General features: G+C 52.9%; 7 protein-coding genes across 7 annotated transcripts; 5 read left to right on the plus strand and 2 right to left on the minus strand.

Moving 5' to 3' along the window:
- Window positions 1-1,660: 1,660 nt before the first annotated feature.
- Window positions 1,661-3,952, plus strand: BBA_07079 (uncharacterized protein; the record flags this gene model as incomplete). Its single annotated transcript, XM_008602176.1, has 4 exons — window positions 1,661-1,744; window positions 1,803-2,106; window positions 2,157-2,944; window positions 3,002-3,952. 4 exons carry the CDS (start codon window positions 1,661-1,663, stop codon window positions 3,950-3,952), a joined length of 2,127 nt encoding a protein of 708 aa, XP_008600398.1.
- Window positions 3,953-7,276: 3,324 nt separating this feature from the next.
- Window positions 7,277-10,516, minus strand: BBA_07080 (PX domain-containing protein; the record flags this gene model as incomplete). Its single annotated transcript, XM_008602177.1, has 1 exon — window positions 7,277-10,516. One exon carries the CDS (start codon window positions 10,514-10,516, stop codon window positions 7,277-7,279), a length of 3,240 nt encoding a protein of 1,079 aa, XP_008600399.1.
- Window positions 10,517-11,246: 730 nt separating this feature from the next.
- On the plus strand, window positions 11,247-11,808 carry BBA_07081 (transcriptional Coactivator p15; the record flags this gene model as incomplete). The annotated part of the gene is made up of 3 exons (XM_008602178.1): window positions 11,247-11,414; window positions 11,449-11,553; window positions 11,602-11,808. 3 exons carry the CDS (start codon window positions 11,247-11,249, stop codon window positions 11,806-11,808), a joined length of 480 nt encoding a protein of 159 aa, XP_008600400.1.
- Window positions 11,809-13,535: 1,727 nt separating this feature from the next.
- On the plus strand, window positions 13,536-15,016 carry BBA_07082 (2OG-Fe(II) oxygenase superfamily protein; the record flags this gene model as incomplete). The annotated part of the gene is made up of 4 exons (XM_008602179.1): window positions 13,536-14,197; window positions 14,255-14,361; window positions 14,417-14,548; window positions 14,607-15,016. The coding sequence occupies 4 exons, from the start codon at window positions 13,536-13,538 to the stop codon at window positions 15,014-15,016; spliced, it is 1,311 nt and encodes a 436-aa protein (XP_008600401.1).
- A 1,556-nt stretch (window positions 15,017-16,572) lies between these two features.
- BBA_07083 (HMG CoA reductase) lies at window positions 16,573-20,232 on the plus strand (the record flags this gene model as incomplete). Its single annotated transcript, XM_008602180.1, has 1 exon — window positions 16,573-20,232. The coding sequence occupies one exon, from the start codon at window positions 16,573-16,575 to the stop codon at window positions 20,230-20,232; it is 3,660 nt and encodes a 1,219-aa protein (XP_008600402.1).
- A 242-nt stretch (window positions 20,233-20,474) lies between these two features.
- On the minus strand, window positions 20,475-21,241 carry BBA_07084 (Isochorismatase-like protein; the record flags this gene model as incomplete). Its single annotated transcript, XM_008602181.1, has 2 exons — window positions 20,475-21,107; window positions 21,182-21,241. 2 exons carry the CDS (start codon window positions 21,239-21,241, stop codon window positions 20,475-20,477), a joined length of 693 nt encoding a protein of 230 aa, XP_008600403.1.
- A 1,758-nt stretch (window positions 21,242-22,999) lies between these two features.
- BBA_07085 (uncharacterized protein) lies at window positions 23,000-23,812 on the plus strand (the record flags this gene model as incomplete). The annotated part of the gene is made up of 1 exon (XM_008602182.1): window positions 23,000-23,812. One exon carries the CDS (start codon window positions 23,000-23,002, stop codon window positions 23,810-23,812), a length of 813 nt encoding a protein of 270 aa, XP_008600404.1.
- Between the last annotated feature and the right edge of the window lie 772 nt (window positions 23,813-24,584).

A 24,584-nucleotide genomic window follows, 5' to 3' on the forward strand; every position in this document is an offset into this window, starting at 1 on the left:
GCATCTTTCATTTGGAACGCAAGGCTTGGCACTGGAGGTGGCGCAAACAGCCGCGACAGTGGGCGTCCAGATGGGCTTCTCCGGGCTCAATCTTTTCCCTACGAGCATCTGCATGTACATATTCCAAACTCTACATTGAATTTGCGGGATTTGTCGGCTCTGACAGTATCAGCTCGCATCGTCGTTGTGGCAAACAAACGTGTTGATAACTGTAGGGGAAAAAAAAAGTCATGATATCATCAAGTAACAACACGAGTCTCGAAACATGCATCAAATCGCTGCTCCGGCGTGGGCCAGTTACTTGGTTGGGCCTTTGCCGTTTTGGCCCAGAGAGGTTCGAGCAGCAGAAAAAAAAAACAGCCCATTTTCTTGCATCTCTCCAGTATTTAGTGACATCTCTCCAGTGTTTAGAAGCAAGAAAAGATTGAACTAACGTTAGTGTATGGATAAGTACACAGGAACAAGTTCGCTCAGGCATTTTGGCCCTAGATTAAAAAGAATAGCGTCGTTGACTAGTGCGAGTGCCCAACATGTGCGGAACTCGTGGCAGGGACGCCCACCCCCTTACATAACGCCCACCGTTCCCAGCGGAGAGACGCACGCCACACGCCCCCCGGATTGCTCGCTGCACGCCAGTGGCCCGCCTGCTGCTGCCCTTTGAGAAGGAACCATGGGCTGCAGCCTGCAGAGAGATGGAGCGGGTCTGCCGCAGAAGCCAGCCTTCCCTGTCATCTGTTACACTCCCCCCCCACCATCATCATCGTCGCCCCCTCCTTGTTGTGCTAGCCAAGTCGATGCTCTAACATCTCGAAAGGAACGCCTGTCTGACTGTTACGCCTCCGCATGCACATGGTGTTTCTGTTCCATTCCCCTCTGGAACATCTTTCTCCGTGTGGTGTCTTGAGTTGTGAGAGACAGAGGGGGGGAAAGAAGGCATCGTTGCCCCTCCCCCTCCTCCTTACTCCTCCCTTCTTTTCCAACAAGACCTTGATTGACTCAAAACTTGTCTACCCGCCGCCACTCGTCTCCGTTGGTCCAGCTGGCCCCTTGTCGTCCCATGCCTTTTTTTTTTTTGCTGCTTGTCGCCGGCCTCGTCTCAGATGTCCAGCGTTGCGATTGCAACTTTCTTGATACCTTTGTCGTGGGTCCCCTCAACACACTGTCCTCTGAGCATCCGTGTCCCAGGCTCCAGCCATGCCATGCCGGGCTCCTCAATCAACGGCAGTAGTGGAACTTTCCAAATCCACACCTTGTCCCACGCTATGGCCCGGCTGTGAGCGATGGACCACCCATCCTTGCAAAGCCTCCAAGGCTCCAACCCTGGTTCACCTTGTCTCTGAGACGCTGCCACCGGAACTCCACGGACTCCATAACCATGCTCTACTTAATCAGAGTCCCATGGCCATGGTCCGCGCTCCACTGGTCTCCCTCGACATGAATAAGTATATATCGTAAACGTGCGTCTCTCGTGAGATTCCGATATACCTGTTCGTCACATACACGACTACTTCTCTACTTGACTCGGAAGTAGGTCGTCAATTCTCCGTGTTCAACATACCAAGCGTACTGCGAGCTTCAAACTGTTCAATCGATCCGTTTTAAGCATCTCATAGTATAGCAAGCCACATTGAACATATAGGCCGGCCGTACACAGTCAATCATGGCACATATTGCCACCTGCATGGCTGCTGTTGAGCCTGCCACTATAACAAAGCCAATCTCCCCTTTGCCAGCCATGTTTCCCGTGAGCATACTACACTCGGAATTTATACAGCAAATTGACTGACATGCCGTCTTTGCAGTCCGGCTCACCACCAAAGCACGCGGGCAAGTCCTCGGCTGCACACAAATCAGCACAGGCAGACCAGCCGCAAAGATATCAGCTGTTCCCCAAAGACAGGCCCCTACCTACTCCAAATACCTTGCCTCCGACAAAGGCTTTGCCGATTCCGCAGGCTTCCGAGACTAGCGAAAAAAACGAAAAAACTTCTCCCTTGGCTGGCATCAGAATCCGCTTGAATCAAAACAACCTGGTCAGACGCCGTAAAGTGAGCGTTCCTGAGCTTGGGCCTATGACAACAGTGCAAGAAGTCTCAATGGACTCACGTAGGTGTACCTCGGATTTTCTGCCACGGTCCCTGCTTACAAATTGACAGCCACAATACCTGGCCGCCCGGCTCTTCACGAACGTGCTTCTAGTGCCCCTGACGAGACCAGCAGTCCAGTTGGGCCCATTGACCAAACACCCAAACCCAGTATACAGACAAAAGACTTGGCAAGAGCCATCGAAGGCGCTTTTGAGCTCCCAGCCACAAAACCACGACCATCCTCACCACGCAAACTCGCTCCTCTCGTTATCCCACCAAGTAATGCCCCGCCTCCCAGACTACAGTCTAAACACTCGAGCAGTCAACTACGGTCTGGCAGCTCGCCTCCCGCAGAGACCTGCCGATCAGGTAGATTCGAGCTCGGCACGCCGACTATTGGGCGATTGACACCGGCCTCTACACCAGACCTCTCTGTCCCTCGATCCGCCACAGCAACAGAACTGTCGACGTCGACTCTCCCTACACCAATATCTGCCGCGCCCACCGAACAGAAGAGCTCACCCCGGCTTTGGGAAAGCTACACCCTTTCCAATGAAGACGGCAGCCGAACCACGAATGCATCGAGCCACAGACGAACAGGCTCCGAGACATCCTGCACAATGGATCGGGGAAGACAATCAAAGAGGAATGAAAAGGGCAGCAAGACTGGCGACGCCAAAAGCACCAACAATAGTTCCGAGAGACGCGCGTTTGAGGAATTGCCAACAGGCTGGAGGCCGTGTGAGGCCATTAGCAAACTCAACGCCAATAATGTCATGGCACTGCACAAGCAGGCTTTAGGGCAAGCAGAACGATTCGAAGTTCTCAAAGTAGAGGACGTGGAAGCTCTTTCAAAGGTAAATCGACATTGACTACAGCGGTCCTTTTAAACATGGCAACTAATGGTTGTGCAGGAACTTCGCCAGCTCGACGACCGAACTGAGTATCTCCGCCGTACTTATAGCTCACTACGAGCTGGTCGCCGCAACCTGCACTCTCGCATCTGCCAGTACCTCCGCTCACCCCGGGTCGCCAAATTCAGTCACGACTCAATGCTCAAGCAAGAAGAAGCGCTCGCGGAACTGGACGCTTCTATCGACGACTGGGTCACCAAGCTCGAGCAAGCCGAGAACAGACGCACCAGGGTCCGCCAGAAGCTGCTGGAGCACGTTGCCGCCGCCGCCATTCTCCCAGTTCCCGATGGCAGCGTCAGGGCATCATCGCCGTATCAAACACGCGGTGCATCACCATCCCTGGGCATCCGCGATGTAGCGACCCCTCCGCGGAGCCCCACGAAACAAATTTCCACCGCCGCCTCGTCGTCGCCGCGCACCGGCAGCAACTCGCCATCCCCACAGCGCGTGGTGGCCCAGGTGCCAAGCACCATTCTCGAGCTGCCCCTCATGGAGGAGGAGCAAGCCGCGGCCGCCCAGGCCTCGATTGGCCGCTCTGCGAGCTCGGCCACCACAAAGTCTCGCAAGGCTGTTGAGAGCATACGGGTGTATGCAGGTGATGATTTGTATGCGCTGCTGGCCGACGTGGAGGATGAGATATCTCGGCTCGGTTCGGGACAGGAAGAGCAGCAGCCCATGCCAGTGCAGCCGCTTAAAGAGCATGTACGAAAGCGCAGCGACGAGAAGCTAAACGGAGATGGTACACCAAACTCGACGGGGGCTCATAATACAATGACGGCAACAACAACAACAACTACTACTACTACAACAACGACGACGACGCCGCCGCCGCCGCCGCCGGCAGTGGATGCAGGCAGCGCACCACCGTCTGCGTCGCCGGCCCGTGCGGCAAAGAAGGATTTTCTCAAGGAAGCACAGATGCTTCTGAGCAATACTGTTTTTAGGCCTTGAGGGTCATAATATTGAATCGTGCGTCATGTAAACTATTGATGATGATGATTATTCTCTTGCTTTTTTTCTTTTGGTTGGTCATGATACGATGGAGGGCGTTTCAACTATGCCAAATCATGGTCGCACATTTGGGAGGAAGCGGCGGCGGCTTTTACAGTCCTTTAGATACCCCATCTGCTATTACTCATTACTCTCCTTTTTAATTTTACTTAATGTCGGCAACTCTTTATTAATACATTCAAATTGGGAATAAAAAGATGGACGTTGATTGTGGTGATTCACGTGCCGTGGTGCTGTGGCACCCTCCCCGTGCTGGTTGATGAATTAGGCAGCTACTTTTAACTAGTCTGTGATGACATCTCGGATGACAAGTCGTCGGTTTCTAGTCTTAATGGCAAATACGATGACTGCCAATGCGACAGTAAAGGTGGGGAGGCGGATGCCGATTTTGGGCAGAACTACCTACGAGGCGAGCATCACGCCAGACGAGTTACAATATTGAGAGGGCACGTTGCAGTCCCTGTCCACCACCACCCACCAGAACTGCCAAAGCACAGGCGAGCGGCGCAGCGCCACAAGAGACAGATAGATGCTCTTTCGGCGTACTACGTAGTCAGAATCAGGGCTTTTTCCAGGATGGATCGAACGTTGTCAATCTGCCTTGCCGAGAGACCGAAATTTGATTTCCCCCATCCCACTGACAGGGGGCAGTGGAGGGCTGAATAACAAAAAAAGGTACGTCGGCCGCCAAAGATGGTAGATGGAATAGTTTCACCTGAAACTAAAATATTTGACTGCAGCTAACTAGTTATGCAGGGTCCCGGCAAAAAAAAAACGCCTTTTCACTTGCGGTGGTGGTAAAGGAACGCCACGTCCCATCATTGGAAATGACGAGATGAACAGTTTCTAATAATAATGATGATTGATATTGATGGGGAAGAGGCACGGCGGTGGCTTTGAAAAGGGGGGCTATGGCTCAGTACTAGTCGGCATCGAAGTGTACAGCTTGTCACTCACGTACGAAAAGGTATGACGACATTAGCATCGTCCAGAGCCCTTGTCATTTCCATCAGTATATTTGTACCGATCTGAGAAGAGATGACAGTATATCCACCAACTAGTCAGAGAACAAGTTTTGTTCTTTTTCACTCCTTCTCTCTCAATGACAACATTTACTCTGTCCGACTTAATACGGGCATCTCATTTCCAACAGCCCCTCCATCTCGAAAAAAGTTAACAAGCCACTTTGTGTTTTTTTGCCTAGCTCGCGGCCTTGCCGTGCCCGCCGTAGAAAAAAAAACCCAACATGGTGTCATGACAGACCAAGCCGCACCGTCAATCGGGCGAGATTAAATCGGGGACCCGAACAAAAAAGGGCCCAAGCGAAGTTCAAGCGAAATTGCACTTTGACGATAACTATGGGTTTTTTTGACACGGATCTACAACCAGGAAGAGAACACTGGGGGGGGAGGAGGGGACCCCAAGAGGGCGTGAATTATTTCCCCCAGCTTCCTATTATTATAACTTGGCACTAATTTAGCATGTTCCTGCCAACATGGGGATTTTCTACCACGTGCCGGCTGTCCCTCGGTTCAAACGTTATCATGCAAGACAGACAGACAGACGGTCAAAAGGTGAATGGTAGCCCACTCACACATGCTAAAACAACTTTTGTGGCGTCACCACGTTATTCTTCCAGCACTAGAAAGCTGGCCTTTTTTTGAGAAGGTGTCGATCATGCCCTACCAGCATGCACCAAAAATAAAAAGGAGACGGGATAGCGACGATGGCTTCTCGCATGTTTGACTTGCACGTAATGAGTGAGAAGAAGATGACAACCCTATTCTGCCGGCAACGCACATGATAACCCGACGTGCATCTAAACTCACAATGCGCTCTGCGCAGGTACAAGTGGGTATGAGACATTTTGCTTGTGCAAATTGGGGGCCGTCTTTCTTTCTTCTAGAATCTGCCGACTGCCTAGCTTATCAGCGGCTCTGTGCTTGCTCAACCAACTTGGACAAGCAACAGAGGCAGATGGTCACGCATTGACATTGTAATGGGGGACCATCACGGTCGGTGCCGCACTTTCAACATGTCAGCGTCGTATTATTAGGTATTTTCTTTGGCTCGACGTCGCCCGCGCGTCTCGGTCTAGCTACCCAAGCAACCCTCACCTGAGCAAAGACACACACACCCCCTTGGGGGCTGGACGCAACTCACCGACTTGACGTGCGCTAACAGCATCTTGACACCGGAGACGGCGGATAGTATTGATTGTTGGTGCTAATCGGGACGGAATTTGATTGATGCTTTTTTGGAAACTATTCGCGTAGCGGGTTTCAACTATTCGGACTCATAGACCAAGGTCAAACTGTAGATAAGCACTTGACTGTGTTACGCCGACTACAAATGCCTTTCAAGGCCGGAAAGTAAGAGTGCAAATTCCGTTCCTCAAAGCCACTCGTCAATCCGATGCCGTGTGTCAAGCCGACTTGTACCATTGCATACGTATTGGTCCTCAGGGTCCCCCATCTCCTCGCTTCTTCATGTAGTCCTCGGCTATCCAACAGCTTAAATATCCAACTGCCCAAACGCTCCGACGTTTGCGCCCCCTTTTTTCCTTGATACAACGCACTGTAACGCATCAAGCTTGGCAAACGCCAAAAGATTGCTCACTGGCGTAAAAAAAATGCCAACAATTGGTCTGCTACAAGGGGTTTCCGCGCAACCCCTGCTACAACCCCGCGAAAGCCGCCGCGTCGACAGATCGGCATCGGTCAATTTGCTCTCAAACCTTCTTTCCGAGCAGCGCCTACAAAAGTCAACTACCGTCGGAGCTCGCTCCACGTTTGCAGGGTTCAACATTCAACAAAGAAGATCAGCGCGAGGTTGTATGTAAATATATTCATGATGCTCATTTCTGCTGCGACTGTGCACATAGGCATAATAAAATTTCATTACGGTTACGTAGACAAGAGATCAAGAATAAAAACAGGTATAGTAATGCCGACAGGCATCCCCCAAAAGTCCTCGTCGCACAGCTTGCCAAAATATCTGTGCCGAGCACTCTCCCATGAGGTATTGTGCCACTCCCGGAACTCCATTTCCCATGATGCTTGCTCGCGAGTTAATTCGTTACGAGATCTTGCGCGATTGCTGCTCTGCCACCCCTCACGTGGGTTGCGCAGAAGTCGCCGCCGTTGGCAAGTCCATCATATGCAGATAAATAACAAAAATCATAAATGCAAGACATCGCTAGTTCGTTTCGCCTCATAATCGAGTCACGCCATCTCTCTGTCTGCAACAGATGCCGTCCTTGTTTCAGTGTGTGAGCACCTTGACGGCTTGCAGGATCAGACCAAAGATGAGACCCCGCGCAACTTCCTCGATTTGAAGACAGTCAAAGACGCGGCCCAGTGCCTCGCCCGTCGCGGCTTGGCCCATCACTCCCATAAGAGCCGCCGGAACTCCGCTCTGAATAAGAAGCTTGCGCGCCTTGGCAGCCAACTGCTCCTTCTCCTCGGTAGTAAGCTCCGCTGGCCAGGCAGCACGCTCTTCTTCCGTGGGCATGCTGTTTTCCCGTACCTTCCGTAGCTGTTCCGCAATCCCCGAGTCGGCCGTGTACGCGTCAAGCACCGAGGTCTGAATGAGCGTCTGCACAGTAAGGAGTGACGGGTTTCCAGGGCGTAGCAGGAAGGATTTCGCAGCAGTGAGCAATGTCCGACGAATGTTCCAGGCTGATGAAAGGGTGTACATCTCGTTGATGACAGCAAAGAGTAGCTCCACGGCAACCCTCGTTTCGCCCTCGCCAAGTTTCGAGTGCACCTTGATCGGTCGCACGGCTGTCTTCTTTCCATTTGTCGCTGACCCTTGCGTGGAACTCACAGACGGCTGAGACATGTGGCCAATCGAGTGTTTTTTACTGTGAGTCGTCTCACTTACCGATGCCATGTCACGATTCAAAGACGACTCGTAATCATCCGCCATCTCATCCGGTGGAGGTGGTAGCTTCACGTACTCCAGGCTAATGGATGATGGAGATCGCAGCGGTGGCGCCAAGCTTGAAGCTCTGCTGTGTTCCCTGCTTGGCCGAGCACTGACAGAGGCAGACGCTGTAGAGTCTACGCGCTCAGAGCGCCCCGTGCGGGCCACATCTCCTTCGTTATCATTCTGAAGCTGAAGGCTTGGTCGACGCTCCATCATGGGCATTCGGCCAGGTTGCGTAGACACAACAGAAGATCGTTGGCTGTCTATACTGGCACGCTCCGACCTTGCAGGTGATGTCTTGAGAGCGTCTGCCCTGACTGGCGTTGTAAGAGAGTGACGCTTGCTTGGTGTCATATCAATAGATTGGCTTGGAGCCTTCTTGCCGATGCCGGGAAAGTTTCCAAATACGCCAGTAACACCATCGACAAGAGTCTTGCCGCCCTCCATTGCGCCCTTCGGTGCAATCGCGAGAACATCAAGCATGTTTTTGCCTACAGATTCCCAAGCGAATGACTTGCTGCTGCCATGAGTGTGACCCTGAGATTTTTCAAGAAATCGTTTCATGCCCTCGCTTTCGGCTAGACTCTGATACCAGCACGCATCGCGTAAATAACGCTCCAGCTCGCCACGCAGCGATTCTCTGCTGTGAATCTTCCAGCGCGGCAGCTCTTTGTGTAGTTCTGTGAAGGCGGTAGCCCCAGAGACTGTCGCGATTCGTCGCATGATCTCGTGCAGTGTCTCGAAATCCGAGTATCTTCTCACAATCATCCATCCTGGGTATCCGGCTGATGATGGTTCAACTTGAATCAGATAGTCCCAGGTCGGCTTATTGCGAATTTTGGCAGTATCTCCAGTAGCATCGTCATGAAGCGTAAAGGAAGCATTGTGCAGCGTCAAAGGCGCTTTCTTTGGCGCGTCCTCCTCTTGCTGATCGGGCCCCGCTGCAGGGACAATTTGATCAAAAGTGGTAAATTGCTGGCTGCCACTGCTGTCACGCTTTGGTGATGACGAGTTTTGACTCGACGTATCCATAGTTGAGCGAGGAGTGACAGGAGTAAAGGCTGGCTCACTCGCGTCGTCAACAGAAGTACCAGACGGAGACGATCGCCCTTGAGCAAGCGGAGGTGTCGAACTGTGTGCACTCGTTCCACCTGCCTGGCTAGAGGCAGCTGCGTCTGTTGTGAAAGGATCCGTACTCTGTTTAGATGACGCAGATGAATCATTCGTCATCGATCGACTGCTGTCTTCGACGCCTTGCTTGACGCCGCTCATGCGCTTCATCCCCTCGATTGCTACCTCGACTTCTTCGTCGGCTTTGCTAAGCCTTTTCCTATGCGTTTGTACATCTTTTCTTCTTCCGCGTTCAATTTCGCCGGAGGAGCGGCTTGCAGGTTTGACAATGCCAATGTTCCCAACATTCCCGTCAATGTCTGCGAAAAGATTATTGGCAGTATCTCGAGCACGCTGCATACCCACGTCGATAGCTTGATTGATGTCGGGCTCTCCTGCCTCCAAAAGGTACACAATCCAGCCATTGATCCATTCCGGTTTTGAGCATGTTTGCAGCAGGCTTTCCAGCACTGTGTTGGCTAGGACTTCTCTCAAAAGAGCACGAGCTGGGTCACAATTGTAGACACTGGGTTCCATGAATGACAGCAGGTCATCTGCCACCATTTTGAATTTGGCAGCTTGCTGTTTTTGGTTCAATAAATTTGCCAGCCGCGAATCCGGATTTGAGGCAAGATATGTATAAACAGCATCTACAGCAGTCATGTTGGACTCGGCCGGCACATCAGCGAAAGCGGCAGCAAGCTCCGACATGAAGGCGATAGCGATGGAGGAAGAGTTGGTAAGAAGGTCGAGAAAGGAGTCGGCGGGTCTCTTTTTGGCCATGCGATTCGAGACGGCTAGGATATACGATGTCAGGGTCTTACGACAAGCAAGTGGAAATGAGTGATCGGCCGGAATGATAGGGCTGTACCACCACTTGACGTAATCCTTGATGATGGTATCCACGAGGCCGCCTAGAGCTTCGCGGGTTTCCGGCCGAAAGTCGTCGAAGCCCTTGAAAATGACTTGATCGGGCTTGTCAGCCTCATGCTCATCTTCTGTGACCTTGGTGGCCTGGAGGTCGATCCAAATGCGTTCCAGCGCATCGGGGCCCCTTTCGCCTCGAACTGCCTGAGCAATGGCGGGGTTCCGACCTTCCCAGACGACGAAAGCTGCGGCACCTCCAACCGCGCCAATGATGAGCAGGCCGAGTCGGCCAAGAATTGCATATGTGACACCTGCAAAGCCGACTGCGATACCGGCCAGCGTTGCAGGGGAGGCTTTCGAAAGAAAGTACAAGACTTTGGACACTAAGTCTGACTGTTGTGTGTCGTTCGTTTTTGCGCGGTCAGGTATGTCGCCCATTGTCTGCCTTGCTATAGCTTGCGCAGCAGCATCTTGCATTTCATATTGCGACAGTAGCAATTCACTTTCCTCAGTGATGCTGGCATTTGGGGCGGCAGTATTTGCGCCATCGCGAGGAGGGGCTTCGAGACCCTGCGCAGGCTCGGCGGCGTCGGCCATTGAGGTACGTCACGTCGTCGTAGTGATGTATTGCGGGGCTGTGTGTGTGAGAGAGATAAAAACCGATGGACGGTGACGTGCAGAGGGCATGTCAAGCGTCAAGGTCAACGTCGTCACAGACGAGGAGGAAAGGCTGAGACGATAGGATGCAATGGGATCGGCCAGAAACACGACCACCGACATCCCTTGCCAAAATTTGGAGCTTCAGCTGCGTAATCCGTACATTGTTTTGCCTGGGGAGTACCTTCAAGGGGTAAACAGTGGAGTTGTTGCCAATCAACGTTTCGATCGAACCACCCCTGACGCTAGCTCTGTGCCAGCTGTCGGTCTTGGCCAGCTCTAGTGAACATGCAAAAAGTGGCTGACAAAGGTGCCATCGAATATAATAAATTGACGAAGGGGATTTGTATGTAGCAGTGACTTAGGAAACGGATTCATTACAGTTACATGTTCGGTTCCTTCGTTGGCTTGCCAGGCCGGTGGGAGAGTTGCCAGCTGCCAGAACGCACCATCACGTGCACAGGCGTTGGCGTTGCGTTTGTCCAGGCCATCCCATTTAAGTGCAGCGCGTTTGTCAAGCTCCAGCGCGTCTCACTATCTCGCTGCACGGCTCAGATGACCCCTCATTGACTTCGCATCATCTATTCAAAACTTCATGTACTCAGTCCAAAATTAATATAAGCCACTTTCAAAGCTCCATCTCTACCATTCTCTGCGGTTTCCAGCAGCCATGGGGAACAAAAGGCGCGCGAGTGTCACCGAGCCCTCGGATGCGAACGATGTTGAGGTGGCGCACAAGGCCGCCAAGAAGAGCAGACCGAATGCGAGCCTCGTTTCACCTACCGGAAAAGATGAAGAAGGCAATCCTTTTTGGGAGGCAAGCTTTTCGAGCCCAGTGGTGATTTCTCTCAGAACCTAACGCTTTGCCACAGCTGTCCAGCAAGCGCCGTGTGGGAGTTTCCAAGTTCAACAACGCGACCATGATCAACATTCGAGAATATTACGAAAAAGACGGCAAACTCTTGCCTGCCAAGAAAGTAGGATAAGAAATATGTCCGCCTATTATCTTCAACTAACGCGCTTAGGGCATCTCGCTGTCGGTGGAGCAGTACACCACGCTGATCAAGGTTATGCCTTCCATCAACGAACAGCTTCGCAAAATGGGGCAACTGGTCAATGCGATAGGTGGTGCTGAAGAAGATGCCGAAGCCATCGCGAAGAAGCCCAAGAAGGAAAGGTCGGACAAGGCAAACATCGAAGCCACGAGCGACGAGGACGAGGACGAGGACTAGCGAGCCTTGCCCACCATGCGCGAAGGCAAATCGGTGAAACCATCCATGGAGGGGAAAAAGGACAAGAAGAACAAGCAGCGCTCCAAGAAGGCAAAGTCTGCCTGATTATCTTCGCGTTGGACTGTATTCTTGGGCACCCCGGCACGCCGCCGAGAGCTGCGGATTACGGAATTGGGAAAGTCTTCCGCTTAGTCGGCTTGCTTACGTATGGTTGTCGAATGAAACGCATTTATTGCACATTTGTATGCAAATCACAATCCTCATTTCGCATTCTTGTCCCAATCACATGTGAAGTTTCACGAGGCGAGTGAGCTGAGAAACATCGCCATGTCTGTGGAATACCATAGCGTGAGCTTGGCAAACAATCCATGAGCTCGACGATTGCCTCTCTTTTAGTTTTCGGGAAGTCGAGGAGGACAAATGCCTGTGTGAAAATGATACGAGTCTTGGGTCCCAAAAAGAAAGACCGATACGCTATATCAAAGCCGATCTGCGGTTGACCGTGTCTCTTGCCAGCCGTCTTACTAGCATGAGTCTAGTCCGGTCTATTTTCTATCGTATCAGCACTCGACAGCCAAAATTTCCCCGAGGATTGCACAACGGTAATCAAGCTCATCAAGAGAACTCGTATGCAGCAGATCGTCCCAATAATCGGGGATTTTTCATTATCTTTGGCAGGGTTGATGCAGTGGCACACGGCCGTGGCGTGTCATGCGGCAAACATGATCCAGCGTACGACGTGCGTGTACCAGAGTGGGCTGGTCTCGTGAAGTGGAAACTTGTAAGAAATGTGTCTCGTAATCCAGACGCCCTCGTTGAAGATGGCAAATGCCGGAGCGCAATTAGCTTTATGATTGCCACGGGATGCGGATCTCGTCGACATCGGCGGCTCTTACACGGCAGTGTTCAGGCCTACAATTTTGCAGGGTCTGGAGTGATCTACAATCCCGTATGACCTCTGTGAAAATCGCTAAGTCAGAAAATAGACAAACAGGTTTCGGCATTTTCGTCACTTCAGCATCTCGCCTCGGAGCACTCTAGCAGACGAAGGCCAGTATTCGAGACGTCTCTGTGGTTGAATCCTGGTAGTCTTGTAGTGTTCGTGTGTAGTCATGTGTAATAGCTCGAACCAACATACTCCTTACCTCATTGATCCTCTTTCATTTCTGTCTTTGCGCGAACGCGGCTCGGTGTCGTTTAGAGAAACAGACAGCTCTCGCTGGCTGGTGACCTGGTAGTGAACTTGGGACGGCTCCTGTGGCAAAGTTTCGCTGGCGCAGTCCGAGATACAGTGGTGCCCCTCTGAAAAAGAGGGAGCTGTGACACATTCAATCGTCAACAACTCGCACGAGCATGCAGATTGGAGTAGTACTTTTATTGTGCACCAAGAACCTAAGCCCAAGTCAAGGCCGTCGTTGATTCTGGACCCTTCGGTGGTACAACTTGACATTGCGATGACCTGCAGACTCCATGCAAACCCGCAGTCGGACTATGCCTAATATCTACTTTGGCTTCGGTCAATTCCCACTGCAGTGGCATTTGAGCAATTACCTGCCGCAAGAGAAGTCGGCCTTTCCGTAAGAGTATTAAAGGGCCGCACATAGCTGTCTCCTATCGACGTGATCGCGATTCGATCAGCACGTCTATTACACAAAGCTTGCATCGAGAATTACTATTACAGATAGTCTTCTATTTCGGGGCTCTTTTTGCACCTCTTCTCTTACACAATGCAATCGAGATTAGCAAGTACAGCTAGTCTGGGCGGCGCCATCGCCAGCCGTCACTCTGCAGCGCGACTCAGGCTCGTCGCGAAGCGCGGCGACGCCGTGGTTGGTGCCAGCACCATGCCGCCTGGGTTTACTGCCACTGTTGGCCGGCTGAACACCTTTGTCCTGCCGAACCAGATCACAGGGTCGGCGAATGACCGGTCCATGGCCCGTGCTATGATTGAGGCCTGGCGGCGGGATGGCATCTTCCAGGTAGCCATGTCGCCGCAGCAGCAGCGCATCTACCAGAACGCCAACGCGGCCAGCCAACGCTTCTTCCGCCGCAGCGGTGTCGAGAAGCGGCGGTGCGTTGACGAGCAGAGCTACTCGGGCTACGTTGCCTCCGGCGAGGAGGTGACGGACGGCGTGGCTGACTACTCGGAGATTTTCACCGTGACGAAAGATTTAAGTGAAAAGGATCACAGAGTCGCTGCCAAGTGGCCGTGCCATGGACCGTGCCCGTGGCCGGACAATGACATGAAGTACAACATGACAGCATATACAGAGGACCTCTCCCGGAGCGGCGATCGGCTTTTGGAGATGGTTGAGCTGGGCCTGCGCGTTCCGCAAGGTTCTCTCAAGAAGTATACCGAGGACGGATGGCATCATATGCGAGTTCTGCGGTATGTGTGGCGAGAATTCCCCCAAGCTAAAACCAGGATGCATCTAACTAATGGCAGGTTTCCGCACCGAGATCAGACTAATGGCAAGGGGAAGAAGGGACGCGGCATCGGATCCCACACAGACTACGGTCTGTTGGTCATGGCCGCGCAGGACGACGTCGGTGGTATGTATACCCTGTAGAGGCGCCGCCGCCATGGCCTCGTGCTGATGTTCTACAGGTCTTTTCGTGAGGCCGCCACAGCAAGGCGAGCACTACGCCAATTGGGAAAAGAGCGCGGCCGGCATGCACGAGGACGAGACCGGCTGGGTCTACGTGCTACCTGTGCCGGGTGTATTCACAGTCTTTCCAGGTACGTAGGCAGGGTCTTAGTAATATTGTTCTGCGGGCAAGGCTGACCGCGACAAAAGGTGACATGTTGCAGTACATGACAGGTAGCTACCTCAAGTCGACGCCGCACAAGGTCGGCCTCAACACGCGGGAGAGGTTCGCGTTTGCCTACTTTCATGAGCCCAACTTCTCGTCGGTCCTCAGACCGCTACCCGGGTACACGGGCGGCAGCGAGGCCACGAGCGGCGGCGTCGACGGGGGCATCCACTACGGGACGCACTTTACGAGCATGTGCCTGCGCAACTACCCGGACCGCATCACGACCAAGAAGCTGCTCCAGGAGGACAGGTGCAAGATGCTGGCGCTGCCCCAGTTGCGGGGGTCGGGAGCGGCCGAGAAGCCAAGGGATCGGTCGCGTGCCGGTGATTCCAGGGGTGATTTGGCAATACGAGGCGGCGACTACCCGCCGTCGGGAGTCGAGTTCGCCTGAGTCTGGGGTTTGTATTGAATCTTGTACGTGGGGGGAATAACGGTGAATTAAGCGTGCGGGGAGGATTACTGTAGCGAAAAATGCGTGCTTATTAAGCGTGGAAACAGGCCTGCATCACAGCATCAATCATATCAAATATCAACAGCTTAACAGCGTTGATAGCAGCTGTGGTGAAGGGGAGAACGGGATGCATGCATGACAGATTGTGTTCGAGCCTGAACTGGTGAGCAGAAAGCATAACGAGTGAAGTAGGGCAACAGATCATCATGACCATTTCAAAATTGAATCGTCGCGTGAAGCGGACAAAGCCGTCAATGATGCTCCAGTGACGAGGTCGGCAATGATAGCGTATGCGTATGCGTATTCGCAAAAAGCGCGCTGGAAAGTTGCACTTTTCGCGCTTCACCGCAAAGGCTGTGTCTGAGCTTTTTGCTCTGATAGTGGGGCAGCGCCGCAGGTGCGAGGAACTGCGGCGTAACCACTCCGTAACTACGAGATTGTACGCAGATGGTGCTAGTGCAAGGTCGCCAGGGCGAGCTTACAAGGGTGCATGACCTGAGCGACGGATAAATTACGGCTATCGCTATCGCGTACTGCGCCCGGCAATGGCAAAGGCCTGTTGCATCACCGGCAGGTGCAAAGGAGACATGACGCATGTACGCGCGCTACCAGTAGCATGCAACAGCACCAGTGGCCAAGAGTGACGATTAGACACGAATGAACCATTACAGCAGCTGTCTGCGAGATCATTCCTAGGTTACGGGCTCCGCAGTGAGGGAAATTTCTCAGCTGTATTTGCCTCGCTATTATTATATCTGCTAGTTAACTAATAAACATCATCTCTGCCCTGCTTGCCAGGCCCCCCTGCCTGCCCGCTAACGCCTCTTCTTGGGGCCCGCAATTAAATCTCGCCAGGGGATCGTCCACCTTAACTGGCTGGCTCTTTACTTCAACTATTACTAGGTTAGGGGATCCTTTCTCTTATTTCCCTTCTTCTTTTTCCATACTGCCTTCAACACCAGAACATAGCATCTCTTGCTTCTTGTCCCTCCTTTCTTCTTCGTCCTCTTCTCCGTCTTTTTGCGCAGCTTGCAGAGTTTCCGTTACACTGCTTGGCCTCATCCGTACCTGTATGTATACATGGGCTGTCCCCTTTCCGATGCCGCGCCAACTAGCTTTTTTCCCTTCTCGCCTCCCACACCACCCCCATTGGCGCGCTTTGCGTTGGTATTGTTCTTGACCAGCCTACTGACAACGGGTATAGACGATAGCAAGCCACGGGCAAACACGTCATCCAGAACCCGGAATTCGACCGCTCCCACGGCACCGCCGACTGCGAATTTAACAAATCATTCATCCGCAGCCAGCCTTGCAACTGCGTCTGACGCTACCCATCTTTCGATCCTGCCAGCGGTCCTGCTTCAGGTAAGCCCAGCCGAACTCATTTCAGCCACTGCCTCGCTCTGTCCGGCTGCATCCTACGAATTCTTCACGTCTTTGCGTTATAATTCCCTCTCGACCCCATCCACCCTTGAACATGCCTCTTGCTCTCCTCAATGGACCGCTCTGCTCGTCGGCACTTGCTCACACCCCGCCTAGGACCCATCTCCGAAGCCCCGCGCCCTCGCCAATGTCGTAAACCGAGTCGCCGAGTCACCTTTTCAGATACCGTCGAGATGAATTTTCTTCCCACCCGCTTTCGAGGCGAGACCACCGGCCCGGCCAAGGCCGCTCCTCCGACCTGGGCCGGCAAGACCATCACGCCCACTCTGCACTTCCTCGGTCGCCTCGCCGCTTCGCACCCTATTCACACGATTGTTCTCGCCGCAGTTCTCGCCAGCTCTTCCTACATTGGCCTCATCCAAGACAGCCTGCTCGAGAGGACCGCCACCGTTAGCAAGGCCGACTGGTCCTCCCTGACCGAGGGCAGTCGACAGCTCTTTGCTGGTCCCGAGACCGCCTGGCGATGGCAAAGCGTCGAGCCCGATGCTCCGGGCACCAGCCAGGCCGACCACCTCGCCCTTTTGACTCTCGTTTTCCCCGACACCCTCTCTGACGATTCTCTCGATGTCGCTCCTCTCGCCCAGGCCGTTCCGACCCCGCAGAACCTCTCCATCACCTCTCTGCCCGTTACCGAGAACCCATTCACTACCTACACCCAGGACAGCATCCTCGCCTACTCCCTTCCTTACGACCAGGCCCGTGAGTTCCTCACAGCTGCTCAGGAAATTCCCTCCGAGAACAGCGAGACGGTCCTTACCCGCCATGGTCGCGAGGAGAAGATGTGGATCATGAAGGCCGCCAAGGTGCACACCCGTAATACCTTTTTCGAGTGGGCTCGCAACGCCTGGACCGAGTTTATCGATCTGCTCAAAAACGCCGAGACTCTCGACATTGTCATCATGGTTCTTGGCTATCTTTCCATGCACCTGACATTTGTCTCTCTGTTTCTGTCTATGCGCCGCATGGGCTCTAACCTCTGGCTTGGCATGAGCACTCTCTTTGCCTCTGCTTTTGCATTTGTCTTTGGTCTCGCCGTCACTACCAAGCTTGGTGTCCCTATCAGCGTCATCTTACTTTCCGAGGGGCTACCTTTTCTCGTTGTCACTATTGGCTTTGAAAAGAATATTGTCCTCACTCGCGCTGTCCTCAACCACGCTATCGAAGCTCGTCGCAACCAGTCGCAAAGCCCCCAAGGTAAGGACAAGTCCCAGACTCAGGACGTCATCCGGACCGCCATCCACGCTGCCATCAAGGATAAGGGCTATGAGATTATTCGTGACTATGCCATCGAGATTACTATCTTGGTTCTTGGTGCGGCTTCCGGTGTTCAGGGTGGTCTTCAGCAGTTCTGTTTTCTCGCCGCCTGGATCCTCTTCTTTGACTGCCTCCTGCTCTTCACCTTTTACACTGCGATCCTCAGCATCAAGCTCGAGATTAATCGCATTAAGCGCCATTTCGAAATGCGGCAGGCCCTCGAGGCTGACGGCGTGAGCCGCCGTGTTGCCGAAAATGTCGCTTCCAGCAACGACTGGCCCACTGGTGACGCCAAGACTACCGAGGATAAGGCCCTGTTTGGTCGCGGCATGAAGAGCAGCAGCGTCCCCAAGTTCAAGGTCCTCATGATTTCTGGCTTTGTTCTAATTAATGTTGTCAATATTTGCACCATTCCTTTCCGCAGTGGCAGCTCCTTTGCTACCCTTCGCTCTTGGGCTGGTGGTTTGGGTGGTGTCGTTTCCACCCCTCCCGTGGACCCTTTCAAGGTGGCCGCCAATGGTCTGGATGTCATTCTCTCCGCTGCCAAGTCGCGTGGCCAGGCTGTTCTCGTTTCCATCCTTACGCCTATCAAGTATGAGCTCGAGTACCCCTCTGTCCACTACGCTCTTCCTGCCGCTGTCGCCGATGCTGCTGTCCACGGATCACAGGCCAGTCACTTTGACAGCTACGGAGTGGGTGGTCGCGTAGTTGGCAGCCTGCTCAAGAGCCTCGAAGATCCCATTCTGTCCAAGTGGATTATTGCTGCCCTCGCTCTCAGCGTTGGATTGAACGGCTACCTGTTCAACATTGCCCGCTGGGGCATCAATGAACCCAGTGTCTCCGAGACTTCAGAGCACCATATTGACCGCAAGGAGCTTGCTCGTGCTCAGCGCTTCAACGAAACCGAGCCCAGCTCCATCCCTCTGGGACAATACGTCGCTCCTACTCCCCAGCCTACCCAGCCCGCCACCCCCGCCCTCACCGACGACGAGGGCGATGGCCTGACTATGACTAGGACAAAGCCTACTCCCTCTGCCAATCGCAGCAATGCCGAACTAGACCAGATGCTACTTGAGAAACGTGTACCCGAGATGACGGATGAGGAAGTTGTCGCCATGTCGATGCGTGGCAAAATTCCCGGTTACGCCCTCGAAAAGACTCTCGGCGACTTCACGCGCGCTGTCAAGATCCGCCGTACTATCATTTCCCGCACCAAGGCCACCTCCCACATCACCCATACCCTGGACCGATCCAAGTTGCCATACGATAACTACGATTGGGAGCGCGTCTTTGGCGCGTGCTGCGAGAATGTTATTGGTTATATGCCCCTCCCCGTTGGTGTTGCCGGTCCCCTCGTCATTGATGGACAGAGCTACTTTATCCCCATGGCTACCACTGAAGGTGTCTTGGTTGCCAGTGCCAGCAGAGGCTGCAAGGCCATTAACTCTGGTGGCGGTGCGATTACTGTTTTGACTGGTGACGGCATGACCCGTGGTCCCTGTGTTAGCTTTGAGACTCTGGAGCGCGCTGGTGCTGCCAAGCTGTGGCTTGATTCTGAAGAGGGCCAGAATGTGATGAAAAAGGCTTTCAATTCGACCAGCCGCTTCGCTCGCCTCCAAACTATGAAGACTGCCATTGCCGGTACCAACCTGTACATTCGCTTCCGCACAACCACCGGTGATGCCATGGGCATGAACATGATATCCAAGGGTGTCGAGCACGCGCTGAACGTCATGTCTACCGAGAGCGGCTTCGACGACATGGTCATCGTCTCAGTCTCAGGCAACTACTGCTCGGACAAGAAGCCTGCTGCTATTAACTGGATTGAGGGCCGTGGCAAGGGCGTCGTGGCCGAGGCTATTATTCCCGGGGATGTTGTCAAGAGCGTTCTCAAGTGTGACGTGGACACTCTTGTCGAGCTCAATATCAGCAAGAATTTGATCGGCTCCGCCATGGCTGGTGCGATGGGTGGTTTCAACGCGCACGCGGCCAACATTGTTGCTGCCATCTACCTCGCCACCGGCCAGGATCCCGCTCAGGTCGTGGAGAGCTCCAACTGCATCACGATCATGAAGAACCTCAAAGGTGCACTGCAAATTTCGGTCTCGATGCCTTCGCTGGAAGTGGGCACGCTAGGTGGCGGTACCATTCTCGAGCCACAGAGTTCCATGCTCGATCTTCTCGGCGTGCGCGGCTCGCACCCGACCAACCCCGGTGAGAATGCCCGTCGTCTTGCCCGCATCATTGCGGCGTCTGTCCTCGCTGGTGAGCTGTCACTCTGTAGTGCCCTGGCAGCCGGTCATCTGGTCCGCGCACACATGCAGCACAACCGTAGTGCCGCTCCTTCGAGAAGCACGACGCCGGCTCCCCCGGTCACGCCGGTCTCGCTAGCCATGACAAATGGTCTGGAAAAGGCCACTGGCAAGAGTGCGGCCGCGCAACAGCGATCTAGACGGTGATCAACACAAAAAAAGAACGGGAAAAGTAATGATACCAAGAGATGGAAGATTGGATCGGGTCATTTTTTTTTTAAATTCAGAGGGACACGACATAGCATCACAACGCAATATTAGATCACATGCACTCGGTACATAGCGTGCAACCCCCTCGTTTCGGTTTATAGAGCTTTGCAAGGCATACATTACTTAAACATACATTTCATTGTTCATATGTTGCGTCCATTGTACTTGTCTCGTCCTGACTATCTCGATGTAAACAAAGACTCTACTTTTTGCACCTCTGATGACGTAGACGAGACCACATGGACGCCTTTACTTTGAAGCTCGGCCACGACGTTATTCCACTTATCCGGAAACACGGCCTTTGTCGCATCCTCTACCACCACCGTTGTGAATCCTGCCTCGGCGGCGTGTTCCGCCGTCGCCCGCACGCAGTAATCGAACGCCAACCCGACTACGTACACATCCGTCACGCCCGCGTCCCGCAGCAACCCCGCCAGCCCGCTGTCCGACTCACCAAACGGATCCCAAAAGGCGGAGTACATTTCGCGGTCCGCGCGCGTGCCCTTGTCGAGTACGCGGTGCAGACGCGCGGCGTCGAGCTCGGGGATCAGCTGGGCGCCGGGGGTGTGCGCGACGCAGTGCGTCGGCCAGAGCGTCGTGGTGTACTGCTGCGGGACACTGGACGAGGAGGAAGGGTGGGTGATTGTGTAGGTCGAGGTGTAGGGGGAAGAGTTCCGGTGGGTGGCGGCAAAGGAGACGTGGTTGGGGGGATGCCAGTCGCGAGTGGCGATTTTGAGGGCAAAGGGGAGACGGAGGAGGGTGTTGATGAGGGGGGTGATGGAGCGGCCGTCTTGGGCGGCGAGGGAACCGTTCTGGAAGGGGGGAAAGGAGAGTAGGTTTAATTAGTGGTGAGAGCATAGGATGGGGAGAAATGGAAAGGGCGTACGGGAGGGCAAAAGTCTTCTTGGAGATCGACGACGATGAGGGCGGGTGTAAAGGCGGCCATGGCGGGCGGTAATGGAGATGTGTTTGTATGATTTGTATGAGACAAGGTAGTTAAGGTTGAGATGCTGGCGATGGTGATGGGCGGTGCTGAGAAAGGGCCCCGCTGCCAAGCTCCTAGCTAAACCAACTGTCAACTAAACAGACGAGAGAATCATGATCAGATCCTCAAAGCATTAGATTATTCACATTGGAGGCATTTGAATCATTCTGCGTGCACGCTGGGCCTCACTAAAAGCGGGTACTAAAAACATGGCCACCATTTGGTAAATAGAATGTCTGTGAGAATCGGCCTTTTTCTTTTTGGTACCCGCTTGGCCTCGTTCCTGTGACTGGGCAACCAATTACTCCTGTCATAACTCTGGCTCCTCAAGATCGGCACTTGTGTCAGTACCTGCGTCTTGTTTTCCGTTGTTGGTCGCCGCTTCACCTTCTAACCTTTCTTGTTACCATACTATCGATGCTATTGGGCAAGTAGAGAGTTTCAGTATGGGCCTTTCGAGGGTGACATATTCAAAGTCCACGACGGCCGAATGCTACTGATCTTGGACGGAAGAACGTGCAAAGTCAACTATGCGAGGTAACACGGCACGGCATATACGAGAAGGAAAGTGGAAAAAAAGGGGAGAAAGAATTATATTAACGATCTTATCAAAAAAAAAAAAGTACATAGAAGGAGTATTCGTGGATGCGTGTTTGGGTGAGACGAAAAAAAAAAGACAAAAAACGTAAGCAACACCGAGCGTTCAATCGAGATGTTATAGGAATAGCCCGATGCGGGGGTCGAACCCGCAGCCTTGAGATGGTGATCTCTCGTAAGAGTCTCACGCTCTACCGATTGAGCTAACCAGGCCATTTAGATCCAGAAGCTCGCTCGGTGGCTGCTTGTTGGATTCTGGATGAGTTAATTATTATTAAGAGGGACTGCTCACTCGAGTGAAAAAGTTTTTTCTTGGTGTGTGTGGGGAGCGCGGGGCGCCGGGTGGGGAACCGAGATCGGGCAGCCGACTTTTGACTTATCGAGCTGTGAAGAAAAAAAAAAAAAGTCGTCTACAGTGTAGAAAAATAGTGGACAGAATGAATTATGTTGATAAAAAGCCACTCGAGTAAAGAGGCTTTTCTGTGAGCTGTACGGTTTTGCTTTTGTTTCTGGGAAAAGAATCCAAATCCACGACATAGCCTTTGATGGCACCGTTCTACTATGTGGAGGCAAGCCTCACAGGAAGTTCGTGGCGTTCAACTCAAGTATAAAATGCCAAAGTGCCCAATTGAGCGGCGTTTGAGGCTTTCCATGTGCCTGGATCCGCGGCAGTTGGAGTATTGGATTGGGCGCCACCGATTGACTGGCGCAGATAGACTTTTCAAACTGCCGCCACAACAACTTACACGATGCTCAGCAAAGCAATCTGAGGACAACCAACGATCACGATGTATGCTATACTCTACGCCACAAAGATTACTTTCGAAAATTCCTTCGACTCTAAAGTATATTAATTGCTTTTCTTGCTTCTCAGGCTCACTTTGCAGGCATATAAACCCCCCTTCCCGCCCGTCTTGATTCTGTCTTTACTCTTGAGAGCTTCCTTCTGACCAATTCGATACAAAACTGACCATCTATTGTCTCTACTTTCCACTCATAAACACATCACTCTTTGAATCCTTTTTTGGGGGGGCATTCCTTTCTGTGTTCAGATATACACGCCTACAAAAAAGCTTTCTTCTTATACAGAAACCTCTATCCATCCTGCCAATCAAAACAACCATGGACAACATCAACAAGAGCATTGCCTCGAGCATGGCCAACTCGGGCTCCTCCGCGCCGGCCCCCTCCTCGTCCAACTGCAGCCTGCCCATGCTTGAGGCCGCCATGAAGGCCACCAAGATCAGCCCTCGCAGCTGCCTCAAGCCAGCCACGCGGAGCCCGGGCCGCGTCGGCAAAGCAAAGCCCACCAAGCGCGCCAGCTTCGTCTCTGACGACTCCCTCCTGAAATGCCTAGTCACCGGCGCCCACATCCTGCCAATTGCCCAAACTCATGAGAGGCATGAAGAGTTTTCCGCTCGCGCCAACGAAGTGGCCAAGCAGCGCGAGGAAGCCGAGGAAGCTAGGCGTCTCGCTCGCGAGGCCGGAATCGAGGGCTCAGACTCCGACTCTGACTCTGACGACGCCAACAACAACTACCTGCTGTTCACCGCTCGCGAGGAGAGCCGCGATGACGACGGGTGGGACCGGGACGGCGTCTATGCCGCCATGATTGAGAGACGCTTACGAGAGGCTGATAGAGCGCGCCAAAATCTGGACATGACTGCCATTGCCAGCGGCGCAGTCGACTTTGCGCTGTACGTGACGCGCAGCCAGAGCTTGGTCGAATTTCTGGAGGGACTGGTCCTTGAATACAGACTGGCGGTACAGGTGGGCAGCTACAACGGTGACGAGCGCCGCTACTCCTCTGCTCAAGGCTACGCCGTTACGCAGCTGCCTGCTGAGCTCTATCAAAACGTCTACACCGCCATGTCGTGCATTCGCAGGCCACCGGTGACTATGACTTTTCCAGTCGTCTCGCGCAGCTGGAGTTGAAGCGAAAGAAAGCCCGCCTGGCGACTGGCTGAGGCCTTCTCTGCTGGAGACGGGAAGTGCAGACTTGGAAAGGAAAAGTTTTTTTTTTTTGCAAATGCCGCGGCAGCCCATTAAAAGGCACAGATTTTATATGTTTTTCAATGCTGTTTCGGTCAAGAGAGGAGGAGGACAATTGTTGTTTTGCACAGATCAAAGGTGCAATGTTGGGGGAAATGGTGTATTTCTTTTTGCCCTTTTACACACGATACCAAAGCATAGCGCACACGTTGTTCATCAACTGTGTTTTCTGTGATGCCTAAGAGGATGTCTTTTTTTTTTCAAAGAGAGTTAAGCTTAAAATTAGAAAAAAAAGTTTAATGAGAAAAAAAATATAAAAAGAATCAAAACTTCATTCAAAGGCTCTAGACATGAAAGATGAGAACTTTTGTGGTCATGAAGAAGCTTATTAAGGAGATTGCATCTCGATTATCAGGATGGCCAAGAAACGCTTTAGGGTAGTCTACGGGCCACCATTTGTACTTTTTGGCACTACTACGGCCGAATAAGATGAAAGCCACTATTAAACGGCGTAGCATCCGGCAGTTAAAAGTCGAGTTGTGACTGGGAGCTTCCAGAAGAGTGGACAGGAGAACGAATCGAGATGAGCGGGGACCAGGGTCGGCCTGTCTCACCTTGATCTCGATCGATAGCGGTATATACACAAGAAATGGGACAATATTAGTTGATGAATGCTCCAAGAATTACCGAGAGAACCTGATTGTCAACACTGACT

Source organism: Beauveria bassiana (genome assembly GCF_000280675.1).
Source record: "Beauveria bassiana ARSEF 2860 unplaced genomic scaffold BBA_S00022, whole genome shotgun sequence".
Classification (NCBI taxonomy): Eukaryota; Fungi; Ascomycota; class Sordariomycetes; order Hypocreales; family Cordycipitaceae; genus Beauveria; species Beauveria bassiana.